Source organism: Asparagus officinalis, chromosome 7 (genome assembly GCF_001876935.1).
Source record: "Asparagus officinalis chromosome 7, Aspof.V1, whole genome shotgun sequence".
NCBI lineage: Eukaryota > Viridiplantae > Streptophyta > Magnoliopsida > Asparagales > Asparagaceae > Asparagus > Asparagus officinalis.
Genome location: NC_033800.1, coordinates 29,803,133 through 29,816,929, shown reverse-complemented (window position 1 = coordinate 29,816,929; position 13,797 = coordinate 29,803,133). Strand labels below are relative to the sequence as shown.

The 13,797-nt window shown below is 41.6% G+C and overlaps 1 protein-coding gene across 1 annotated transcript; it reads left to right on the top strand.

The window, feature by feature from the left end:
• On the top strand, positions 4,014-4,962 carry LOC109846899 (pentatricopeptide repeat-containing protein At4g38150-like). The gene has a single exon (XM_020416138.1). The coding sequence runs from the start codon at positions 4,014-4,016 to the stop codon at positions 4,644-4,646; it is 633 nt and encodes a 210-aa protein (XP_020271727.1). The 3' UTR covers positions 4,647-4,962.

Genomic DNA, 13,797 nt, shown 5'->3' with positions numbered 1-13,797 from the left:
TTAGAAGTATAATATTAGGAAGTACAAGTTATCCCAGAAAGAAGGGGTCTGCTCCCCACACACCCACCCTCCTCCCTCCACACACACACACACACACGGAAACATAGAAACCTGGAAAGAAAACATTAATAAATTGCACCTGTTGTGTGAGATCAAGTGCGATAAGATAGTTTCATGTACGATAATAGAGACAAAACATGCCTGAGCTATGCAACAAGATGTAAGATGATATTATAATCTTCTTTATCTCTTATTACGAAGGGTCATAGGCTGGACTACAGTCTGAGAATTCTCATAATATGTGCTAATCCTTACCACTGAATGGGCCTCAATAGCTACATATAATATACTATATTCTCCTTTGTGAATGAACTTTGTATGAGGTTGATTTATTATTAACAATATACTGAGAAAAACTAAATTTTTCTATAGATTAGTATCCCCTTCATATTTGCACATGTATTACCAGAAGTAGTCCTTCTCTGCATACATTTCATTCTCATAACCATGAGACAAACTACATTTCCAATTTGTTAGCCTCACTCTCACCTAAGCTTCTCAAACAAATTAGCTAAAATTGCTTCTTCTTGCATGCTTGAAACAATCAAGACCTAGAAAAAGCGTAGTTGTTAAAGGAGAGAAACCTACAGTGACAACAATTTGAAATTAGCAAATTAATGCTGGAGAAAAAAACATTAGCTGATAAAATAATAAAGATCAAGCAAGCCAAAGACGTACAATAATGCAGCTAAGTAATAGTTAAAAGAGATACTACTTTAGGATTGGAAACAGATCCTAATTTCTTTAAGTAAGCCTGTGAATATTGTTTAAGTCAAATCATAGGAGGATGAATGAAGAATAATTGCTGTAAGATTGACCTAGCCTGCAATTTATTGATTCAAAAACAGTACATACTAGAAATGAACATGAAAGTTTTAACACTTCAAAGCCATTGTATAGTAAGAGAATAGATAAAGAAGAGAGAGAAAACAAAGTTGTTTATTGTAAGTCCTTGATATACTTACATATGGGGATCAACTTAATAGACATTCTCATTAGACTATGTACATGGCAATCTAAAGAGCACTAGGGTTCTCAGCCTATATTCAAATTGGATTAGGGAAGGAAACATCGATCTTGAATAGTATGCTATAAAGCTTTACAATCTCAAAATTAGCAACAATATGGATCAATATTAAACTTCGCTTGATGATTCTAAAACTCATACTTGTTTCTTACACTTTCATGAGATAAGGAAATCCTATAAAAGGATAGTATTACTTGTGCAGAACATCAGATATCAGGACACCCTGCCTAATTGGCATCAGCATATACTACTAACTAAAGAGAGGAGGTAGTATTAAAAAAAAGACCATAATCACAAGAGATAAAATAGTAGAAAAGAAAGGACCATAATCACGTGATCAAGAGATATCTAATAACTCGTATAACGCGCTATAAGGAAGCTGTGAGGGTGAATCACAAACTAAGTACTTCCACATCAAGTTATATATTATCACTTGCAGATGCATTGATGATCCGGAGTCGTCAAACTTTAGATCACAATACTAGTGCCACATGAACTCCTGAAACTCTTGACATTATCATTCCTATTATTGCTTTGTTTCATTCTTCAGATATTCATGTTAATAAACAACTACTTTACTTGCTCCTAGAACCCGCAATCATCATTCTACTAGGAGATATAGTTCCCAGCAGATATACCATTATTCATTTAAAGGATATGGTAAGGATACACCTGACTCAATACTTTGGATTCAGTTTCTTCACCTACTTACCATCTTCCCCATTGGCCAAAAGTGTGAGCGTGAAATCACAGACCAAGCACTTCAACACCAAGTTCTATATTGCAGTTTGCATATGGATTGATAACCCGGAGTCACCAAACTTTAGATCACAATACGAGTACTCCATAAACTCCTGAAACTCATGACATTATCATTACTATTGTTGCTTTGTTTCCATCCTTAAATTATTCATGTCAAGAAACTACTACTTTGCTTGCTCGCAGAACCCTCAACCGTCGTTCTACTAGGTAACATAGATCCCGGTAGATATATCATAATTATAATTTGAGTGATATGGTAAGTATATACCTAATGCACTACTTTGGATTCGGTTTCTTACCTACTTCACCAGTAGCCAAGAGTGTTAGAGACAAGCTAGCAGCAAGAAGCTCAATGCACATGGGCAAAACGGTACCGGGGATCTGGTGCCTCTACCAGTTGGTAAGGCATCATTGGGGGCAATGGGTTTGTAAAGATGCATGAAGATGGTAATGGGTTTGTAAAGTTGGATGAAGATGGTAACTAGAATGTCATAAGCCTGAATAATGAGAGGAGATTTTACTTGATTCCTCCGCGTCATCGGTTCGAGGAGCAACCTCTGCAGGCGGCGTGACACCTGAGATTGGAAGCCAGAGAAGACTGAGTTTTGGAAATTATAAAGGTTGAAAGAATGAAGCTTTCGTGTTTGATGAAATGCCTCAGAGAAAAGAAAAACGAAGAGGCAAGCACCGTCTTCAGGGAGAGAGTCTCTCATCCATTCCTCGTCGACGACGTCGATCAGAATGCCCAGGCTCAGCAGCTCTGCTGCCATCTTGCTGCCTCCGATCCCCACTCTCCCGTCTGATGTCTGATTGGCCCTTCAACAACTTTGGGCTTCCCTAATTTTGCAAATAAATAAAAAACTTCTCGAGAGCGGAAAAAAAAAAGTGGGGGTTATGCAGGTGGTCGTGCCTCCTACCTTCAATAATTTCATATTAGCCCTTCAAGCCTATGAATTGGCTCGACAGTCCCTCAAATCCCCTATTTCATCCCTCAATGTCCAAAATACCCTCAGATAATATCTTCTTGAGGGATTATTTGCAATTTGGCACTCTAAAGTTTACATATTTTCGGCTCAAAGTGCTTTGGACTCTTTGATATCCCAAAGTCTACATATTTTTAACTTTCATACCTCAAAGATTATACATTTTGTTTAAGCTTTCGTACCCCCAAAATTCTATAGTTTTTAACTTTGATACCCTAAAGTTTGGGGTATCAAAGTGCTAAAAATAAAAGTTTGGCATATCAAACTCAAAAAGGTATAAACTTTAAGTAACAAAAGTGGTAGGAAAAAAAATTTTAAGGTACCAAAGTTAAAAAAAAAAGTGTAAACTTTAGGGTATAAAGTGTCAAGAAACTTTGGGATATTAAATTTAAAAAATATTAAAATTTAGAATTCCAAAGTACAAACAACACCCCCTCCCTCTCTCTTTTTTTAAAGAATACCGGTTTTAAGAGAGAAATCGTATCTAGGGGTCCATCTTCAAAAAATGACAAAGATGAAATAGAGATTTATAAACGAACTTTAGGATTTTACATGAATACCCTCCAAAGTTTAGGGGATAAAATGTCAAATTAACCCTTTTAAATTTTGAAAGGGGAGTCACAAAATCTTCCTTCCTGAACATTACTGTTCTCTCACCTAAACTCCCCATTTGTAATTTGTAAATAATCAAAATAATTTTTTAGAGAAAAAATCTTAAATTTTATCATTTATAATTAAGCGGAGAGAGCATATGCTCTCCGCTAAATTTTATATTTTTAACTCTTAATAAAAATTTGTTTATTTGCAAATTACATGTAATAAGCTTCCAAAAGAAAAGGTTAAAGTTCAGAAGGGTTTTGTGAGAAACTCTAAATTCAGGGACGTTATGTGAGATAAACATGGTTCAATACTTGTTTGTGAGTAACTCCAAAAGCTCAGGGTGTTTATGTGAAATTAGCCCCAATTTAAAGAAAAACACTACAGGCACACCCCATGCCACACCTCTGGTCACACCCCCTCTCCCTCTACAGTACAGGGGGCCCCACCTGAGATTTTTAAAAAAATCTCAGGTGGGACCCCCTGTACTGTAGAGGGAGAGGGGGTGTGACCGGAGGTGTGGCAGAGGGTGTGCCTGTATCGTCACCCCTTAAAAATTACCTTGATGCTAAAACAGTAAAATCATGATCATCTATTACATAATAATTACCAAGCCCCAAAACCCCAAACCCAACCTCCCTCCCCCCTACGACCCCTTCAGCAAGAAACCCACCATCCAAGAACCCTCGGACCCCACCAACCTCCAAGAAGTCTTCCACAGCATGCGCTCCGAGGGCCTCACCAACAGCGCGATCAAGATGTTCGACGCATTGTCGAAAGACGGCCGGACCCACGAGGCGATGGCCCTCTTCGCCGTAATCAAAGACAAGGGCACAATGCCCGACGTCGTCGCCCACACCGCGGTCATCGAGGCCTACGCCAACGTTAGGAGTTTCGAGAGGATGCTGGCTTCGGGTGTGGAGCCGAATGTGTACACTTATGGCGTGTTGATTAAGGGGTTGGCGAGAGATGGGAGGGTTGGGGAGGCTAGGAAGTTTTTGGCGGAGATGACGGGGAAGGGGATGAGGCCGAACGCGGGGGTTTGTGTTGAGGTTTTCGAGGCGTGTGTGAGGGAGGAGAAGGTGGGGGAGGGGAGGGCGATACTGGAGGAGATGAAGGGGAGAGGGTTTGCGCCGGACGAGAAGGAGGTGAGGCAATTGCTCGGGAAGAGGGGGAAGATGTTTAGGGGGGTTATGGGATTGATCTTCGGCAAGTAGGAGATTGGGTATGTTCTTGTTACTCTTTGTATGATGGAGTGTGTTTGTGTTAGGAAATGGGTTGTGAAATTTTTGAGGTTCGGTAGACGTCTTAGGCTCGGGAGGTTTGGTGTTATATAGTCTTGATTTAGTTAAGTTACTTGGTTGTTGATGCTTGCGAGTAGGAAATGTTCGGGTACGTGATATCCATGGTTTGGAAACGGGAACTATTCGATGATACATAGAGTTTATCCGAATTGTGTGCTTGGTGATGGTTGCTCTATGTCTGATAATTTGATATTATCGTTGTTAAATAAAAAAAAAAGGGGACTTGCTTGAATTTCCTCCAAGTGAAAAACCCCCTGTGAGTTGTTATTTTTGTATGCGGTGTGATGATGGATTATATAGTTTTGATTTAGTTAAGTTGTTAGTAAGTTGCTTCTTTCTCTAGGATTGAAATGCTTTTGATTTTTTTTAAAGTACGGTTGTCTTATTTTGGAGAAGACCCGGATATTGCTATGCAAAAGTCATTTGCTTTCCATGCTTGTTGTTAGATTTACATTGAAATTCTTTAATGATAGAGTGATAGGTTAGGGGTTTGTTGTTAGTTTGCTTTTTTTTTCCTAGTCAGGGCAAAGCTAATTTTGGGTACTTTAGGCGTGTCAGTGTTTTTCTCAAATTTCTCAGCGTAGTATGTCTATATCGATCAGCGTTGCTTTTCATTGAATGTTCGGAGTGAGAATTGATGCGTGGAAACCTCAAAAACTTAATTAAAAGCCACATGGTATGTCATAAATCATAATCCTTCTTACTGCGTTCTGATTACTCTGTGTCTAACATCGACAAACATTGAGTCGGTGTACAAATGTGTCCTTGAATCTGGGCGTTCCTATAGACAGGTGGTTTCCATATTGAACAATATAAACACATACTGTGTACACTTGTAAACTTATGTCGTGTTAATCTTCTAGCGAGATTTTTATGTCAAAGCTGGTGATAAATGTGTTATTTGATTCGTGATTTTGAAGTATAAACATCCAAGTTTTCTCATCATTGGCTCCGTTTCTAATTGGTAATCCCAAACTTTGCATTTGTATTCTGCTGATTGGTATTGTACTGTACTCCTTTCTATGCTGATACTCCTTGTGTAACTTGTGAACTGATGTGGTGTGTAGATCAAAATATGTTCAAAGCTGAAAGATATGAGTTCTGGTGACGGCGGATTCTTAAGGATTGATGAAGGTCCTTGTTTTCTTTCGTTTAGGATCTTTCAGGACTCAAATGACATTTTGCCGCAGCTGAATGTGGCTTCTCTCCCAAACTTAATGAGAAAACCTTTGCTATTATCATCAAGTTTTTTTTTTTTTTAATCTTTTGCAGCTAGGAGCTAGTGATTCAGCTGAATGTGGCTCCTCTCCAAACTTAATGATGGGTCATGGTGATTATTCCAATTCCTCGAGGATGATGATCCTAGTCTAGTTTAACTTTCTTAATATCTGAGATTGCTAATTTGCACATTTATTTCCTGCTAAGGAATGTAAAATTTCATCAACTGGAATATGATTTCCTGCTCTTCTATATTGGAACTTCCAAACTTTACCTGGATGCCAAAGATACGAAGCATTCTATCTTGAATCAAGAGCCATTTTTGTCACTTTAGCCAGTGGCCATGAAGGTAAGGAGGGAATTCAGGAGATTTCTGAGTTTAAATGTGTTCAAGGGTTAAACTCAACTAAACCATTTGAGGTAGAGCGCAAGTTTTCCTCAGCTGGATTGCTTCTCAAATCTGAGTCTCAAAACGGTCAAAAGTGAAACTTATATGTCTTTTGATAAACTATAGTATTTGATATATTTTCCAACATGTATATCATTTTACTTTCTGTAAGGCCCCTAAATTCTGCATGGTATAATTAGTAAAAGATTATAAATTCAAGCTCTAAATATAAAGTTTCTCTAGGTGGAAGCAGGCAGTCCGTCAGGAGCACTCTAAAATGAAAATGAAACCAATCAGGTCGTTTGTTTAAACTGTTATGTAGATTTTTTTTTTTTTAAAGATACAAGTGTCTTGCCTTAAAAAAAATAAAGAAGACAGATAGTTTGTTTTGCAATAATATTTCCTTTATTTATGTGATACAAACTGTGAACCGGATAAGGCCCAGGCCCACGAACACATGCAGCGGGGATTTTTGAGTCGGTTTCAACACATGCACGCACGCGTTTTCTCTCTGTTGCCTATATAAACAATTGTTTATTAGGTTTTCTTGTGTGCAGGAGGTTTGTAAATCGCTGCTATCTCTTTTTGGTGCTAGGCGGCTACAGCAAAGTGCGTGAGGAGTTCTTCCGGAGAAAAAGTTTCGGCTGTCCGCACTGTGCACGCGGAATTGTTTGGCGACTGCAGCAAGAAGAAAAAGAATAGTAGCTGCAGTTAAGGAGATTTTGTGTAGTCCTTTTAAGGGTTTTGTGTATCCCTTTGAGAGAGTATTTGTGTGCGGGATTTGAGTAATTGTTTGAGGGTTTAGGTTGTGAGTGATTGTAAACCCTAGTTGTAATCTCTCCCTCTATTAGTAGATCTCCCCCCTCCTTGCCCCGTGGACGTAGGCAATTTGCCGAACCACGTAAAAATTGGTTGTACTGCTTTTGTGTGATTTGTAATAACTTTTAGGATCCCTCGACAGGTCAGTCCTAGAACTGATGAGAGGAAGAGCCGATATCTCACTTGGTTGAGATATCCGCTTCAGATTCTTGTCTCCTTGGTGAGACGAGAATTCTTATTGCGATCTGACTCTCTTGTTGTGCTGCCGAAGTGTTGCCGAAATTTCCGCTGCGCGTAACAAGTGGTATCAGAGCCCAGGTTTCAGATCTAGGGTTTTTTGGTGGAGGAAGATTTTTGTGTGAAGCTTGGTTCTTGGAGTTCTAGGCTTCGGTGGAGATATCATTAGGAGTTGCCGTTGGAGATTTCGCTTTCCTCGTGTGGATAGGAGATCTATTTGGAATCCGATCTAGGGTTCAGTTGGGTGGTTTCTAATTCTATCAAATTTGTTCTTTTTCTACAATTTGGAGTTAGTTCGCAATGGGAGAAGAAGGTGAAAGCAGCAAATCGATGGCGAGTACAATACAAGTTGGTTTTCAGAACACTAAGATTAGTGTGGTGAAGTATGACGGCAAAATCAACTTTGGTTTGTGGATGAGCGACGTACAGGATGCGCTCAATGCTCAGAATTTGGAAGAGACCATCATGGTCCACGAGAGGCCACCTAAATATGATGAGGCGATATGGGAGAAGATGAATAGGAACGCTTGTGGGGTGATCAGATCCTGTTTGGAACAAGAACTGAAATATGATGTGATTGGGGTGACGTCTGCAATGAAGATGTGGGAAATTCTCAACAATAAGTATCTCATAAAGAGTGTTGAGAACAGGTTGCACTTGCTGCGAAGACTCTTCAGATTTCAGATGTCCAGAGGCACCTCGCTAGCGGCTCATGTGAACAACTATACGAAGTTGTTGTCGGACTTGGCGAATGTTGATGAGAAGATATCGGATGAGTACAAGGCAATTATTTTGTTGGGCTCCTTACCAGATGAGGAGTATGATACCTTCGTGCTCACTTTGTTGAACGGGAGATCTTCTATCAGCTATAGTGAAGTGACTAACGCTTTGACAAATTACGATTTGAGAAGGAAGGATAAGGAGACTTCCCGCGCTAGTACTTCAGACGAGACCTTGTCGACGAGAGGTAGAAACCCATATCCGAAAGGTGGTAATAGAGGAAGGTCAAAGTCTAGAGGCCGCCACCAATTAACAAAGAACCAATGTGCATTCTGCAAGGAGCAGGGACATTGGAAGAGAGACTGCCCGAAGCTCAAGGAGAAGGAGAATGGCAAGAAAAAAGGCCCGAAGGCCAATGAGGTGAATATTGCGAAAGGCGATGATTCCGATGATTCGTGCTTTTCTCTACTGATTACTCCGGAGGTGAACCATGTGGATGCATCAGATTGGATGCTTGATTCCGGCGCTACCTTTCATGTGACCCCTAGGCGAGACTGGTTTGCATCTTTTGAGAAAGTCGACGGGGGCGTTGTTGTCATGGGAAATGATCAATCCTGTGGCGTTTGTGGGATAGGTACCATGCGGATTAGGATGCACGATGGAGTAGTCCGTGAGTTGAAGGAGGTGAGATTTGTTCCTCAACTGAAGAAAAATCTTATCTCAGTTGGAGCTTTGGAGGCGAAGGGATTCAAGGTGACTTTCGAAAACGCTGTAGCGAAGGTTACTAAGGGATCATTGGTGGTGATGAGGGGAGTCCGCAATCGGAATTTGTATTATCTGAAGGGAAGCACCGAGATTGGCCAGGTTGCTTCGGCTATTTCAGAAGCGGACATGAGCAGACTTTGGCACTATAGATTGGGGCACACAGGTGAAAAGTCACTGCAGGCATTGTGCAAGCAGGGGCTATTGAAGGGAGCCAAGAGTGGGAAGATTGAGTTCTGTGAGCACTGTGTTCTTGGCAAGAAGACGAAGGTGAAGTTCGGGACTGCCATTCATCAGACGAGGGGCATCCTGGATTACGTGCACACAGACGTTTGGGGTCCCACCAAGACTGCATCACTTGGTGGTCGACATTGGTTCGTCACTTTTGTAGATGACTATTCTAGGCGTTGTTGGGTGTACACCATGACGAAGAAGAGTGAAGTCCTAGATTTGTTTGTGGAGTGGAAGAAGAGATTGGAACTGCAGACTGGGAGAAAGATCAAGACGTTGCGATCCGACAACGGTGGTGAGTATACTTCTGACCCCTTTCAGCAGCTATGTCGAGACGAGGGCATAGAGAGACACTTCACAGTTAGTCATACACCGCAGCAAAATGGGGTGGCAGAGAGGTTGAATCGGTCTTTACTGGAGAAGATCCGATGCTTATTATCGCAGAGTGGTTTAGAGAAGATCTTTTGGGCTGAGGCACTTACGTATGCGAGCCACCTCATTAATAGGCTGCCTTCATCTGCGATTGAGGGGAAAACCCCTATGGAGATGTGGTCGGGAAAGCCAGCACATAACTATGACCAGCTCAAGGTATTTGGGTGCCATGCATATTATCATGTTAGAACTGATAAATTGGAACCTCGAGCTAGGAAGGCCATATTTGTAGGATTCAAGCGTGGTGTCAAGGGATACAAGCTTTGGGATCCAGTTGATAAGAAGATTGTGCTGAGTAGGGACGTCACGTTTGATGAAGCTTCTATCTTGAAGCTTCCCAGCTCTCATCAGGTGGAGAGCGATCCGACGGAGGAGATATCGCAGGTGGTGGAGATCGATGCAGCTCCACATTGTCCAGATGGTACAGTATCCATGCAGGTGCCGACTGAGGTGACGCCAGGCGAGCACGACGATGACACGGAGGATACGAGTACAAATGTGCAGGATCAGGAACCGACGGCTCAGGTTCAGGATTCTATTGCGGCTAGGAGACAGAGGAGAAACATACAGATGCCAGCACGGTATGCCGACACAGTTGCGTATGCACTTCCGGTGGAGAGTATCGATGAGATGATACCTACTACTTTCAGAGAGGCCGAGCAGAGTTCGGAAGCTGTTTCGTGGCAGGTAGCTATGCAGGAGGAGATGGAATCTCTTCATAAGAACGATACATGGGAGCTGTTTGAGCTTCCAAAGGGGCGGAAGGCAATTGGTTGCAAATGGGTATACACGAAGAAGGAGGGTATTGAGGGCACTCCATTGAGGTTCAAAGCTAGGTTAGTTGCGAAGGGCTATGCACAAGAGGAAGGTATTGACTATAATGAGGTTTTCTCTCCGGTGGTGAACCATTCTTCGATTCGGATTTTGCTAGCTTTGGTGGCACAGTATGGTTTAGAGTTAGATCAGTTGGATGTGAAGACGGCATTTCTTCATGGTGATCTTGATGAAGAAATATATATGACTCAGCCATTGGGATTCCGAGCTGCAGGGAAAGATAAGTTGGTTTGCAAACTGAAGAAATCGCTATACGGTTTGAAGCAGTCTCCTCGACAGTGGTATAGGCGATTTGATGGTTTTATGATTGGTCATTCGTACACTCGGAGCCAGTTTGATCCTTGCGTATATTTTCGCAAGTTGAAAGGAGGTGCGTATATTTATTTGTTGCTCTATGTCGATGACATGTTGGTTGCCTCTATTTCCAGGTCGGCTATAGATGAGTTGAAAGTTCAACTATCAAATGAGTTTGAGATGAAAGACTTGGGTGAGGCGAAGCGCATTCTAGGGATGGAGATCGGCAGAGACAAGAAGAAGGGCAGAATTTGTTTGACACAGGTGGCTTATTTGAAGAAAGTTCTACAGCGATTCCATGTTAGCATGGATACGAAGCCAGTTGGTGTACCTTTGGGAGCCCATTTGAAGCTTTCAGCTGGTCTTTCACCGAAGTCAGTTGAAGATCGTGAGTTGATGTCGAAGACTCCATATGCGAGCGCGGTTGGGAGCTTGATGTACGCAATGGTATGTACGAGACCAGATTTGTCACAGGCGGTAAGCATGATTTCGAGATACATGCACGATCCAGGAGTGGGTCATTGGGACGCCGTGAAATGGATTTTGAGGTACATTCGAGGTACGCTCAATGTTGGTTTGGTTTATGAGCGGGACACTACAGGTGGGCAGCTATGCATTGGCTATGTTGATTCGGATTATGCCGGGGATTTGGATAAGCGCCGGTCTACTACGGGGTATGTGTTTACTTTGACCCGTGCACCGGTGTGTTGGAGAAGCACCTTACAGTCGACGGTGGCTTTGTCTACGACGGAGGCAGAGTATATGGCAGTTACGGAGGCTGTGAAGGAGGCTATTTGGCTTCGAGGACTTTTGGAGGAACTTGGTATATCGCAGAGGTCCGTCACTATTCATTGTGATAGCATGAGTGCTATCTATTTGGCGAAGAATCAGGTTTTTCATGCGAGAACGAAGCACATTGACGTTCGTTATCACTTCGTTCGAGATGTTCTTGAAGATGGCGATGTGGAAATTATGAAAGTCCACACGAAGGATAATCCGGCGGATATGCTCACTAAGGTGGTTCCGAGCAACAAGTTTGATCATTGTCGAAACTTGTTGCACATTCGTGATTGTTGAGGCCGTTGGCGGCCATTTGGGTGAACTACGTTCGGCTTGATTCCTTGGGCAAGAGGATACGTAGGCAGTCTTTCAGATGCAGCCGGTTTTGGATTAGTTGTTTTTGATGGGGGTGAGATTGTTTGGACTCTCGTTTGAGTTCTCGACTTGTTGTGGATTGACTTCGTACTGGCCACAACAAGTGAGACATTTGGTTGCTTTAGTGTCGGCTTAGTTTTGGAGAAACTTCACCGAGGTGGAGAATTGTGAACCGGATAAGGCCCAGGCCCACGCACACATGCAGCGGGGATTTTTGAGTCGGTTTCAACACATGCACGCACGCGTTTTCTCTCTGTTGCCTATATAAACAATTGTTTATTAGGTTTTCTTGTGTGCAGGAGGTTTGTAAATCGCTGCTATCTCTTTTTGGTGCTAGGCGGCTACAGCAAAGTGCGTGAGGAGTTCTTCCGGAGAAAAAGTTTCGGCTGTCCGCACTGTGCACGCGGAATTGTTTGGCGACTGCAGCAAGAAGAAAAAGAATAGTAGCTGCAGTTAAGGAGATTTTGTGTAGTCCTTTTAAGGGTTTTGTGTATCCCTTTGAGAGAGTATTTGTGTGAGGGATTTGAGTAATTGTTTGAGGGTTTAGGTTGTGAGTGATTGTAAACCCTAGTTGTAATCTCTCCCTCTATTAGTAGATCTCCCCCCTCCTTGCCCCGTGGACGTAGGCAATTTGCCGAACCACGTAAAAATTGATTGTACTGCTTTTGTGTGATTTGTAATAGCTTTTAGGATCCCTCGACAGGTCAGTCCTAGAACTGATGAGAGGAAGAGCCGATATCTCACTTGGTTGAGATATCCGCTTCAGATTCTTGTCTCCTTGGTGAGACGAGAATTCTTATTGCGATCTGACTCTCTTGTTGTGCTGCCGAAGTGCTGCCGAAATTTCCGCTGTGCGCAACACAAACTACTAATGATTTCTAGAATTTGAAAACGACTGCGTATTTTACATTGCATAATAATGTGATTTTTTAAACCGTTTCTTCTTTGTAGAAAATTGTAATCCTTTGCGTCAATGCACATAACAAGTTTAAAGAGCAAGCAATTCTTGCACTCAGGCAGGGATATGCACGAACACAGTAGTGATACAGATTTGGCTTGGATATGCAGAAAATTTTCGCGCACAGCCATAAGTTTCACACATAAATTTCACTGTTCTTATAAATCCTTCACCATGCAAAAACCTTGCCAATTACAGTAAAAATCCACAAGATAATAAAAATTAAAAAAAAAGCAATCATCTTGATAGCTCAAGCGATTCTACCTGAATTCATGACAACGTGCAGCGCCAGAGGTACCTTTTCAGAGAATTCCTGGAGTCAATCACACTTTTTATTTTTATTGCAGAGCAGAAATACCAGGCCAATCTCATGTAATTCAGAAATTATCTGCGATTCAATCTGATATGTAATCATGAATCTTCATTTTCGCTATAATCATGCGGCAGAAGAAGGTTGGATGAGCAGGGATAATCTTATACTTGTTGGTTTGTGATACATTGATTCTTTGCAGTAGTATTTCCATGTAAATTTTCCGAGGATGGCTTTCTTACCATGGCTGTCACATTTATGCAAGGCTGATTGCTGTTTCTTCAGCTTTTACCCATTCACTTTCCTCGTAACTGCATAAGAGGAATCAATAGCAACGTGAATTGCGATAAGACATCGAAAAAAAACTGTAAATAACCTCATGCTTACCCCAAAAAATAATGCTTGGTAGCAAGAACCTCATTCCGGATCATCACATAGAACCATTTTCTTCCAGTTTCAAATAGCATATTGAGCCTATCAATGTTAATACCTATGTCCCCGAATAACATGTAAATATGAAGTGCATAAATTATTCAAAACAGTTCTCAACCATCGTCATAGTAATGGCCCCATGACTTCTGAATGCTAAAAGGTCTGGAGGCACGTACATGGAGGTTATTATACAACTAATAACGAAAATTGATGAGTAAGAACTAAACTTCAAATGAAACGAATCATTTATCAGGTATGAAACTTCTATGCAGCA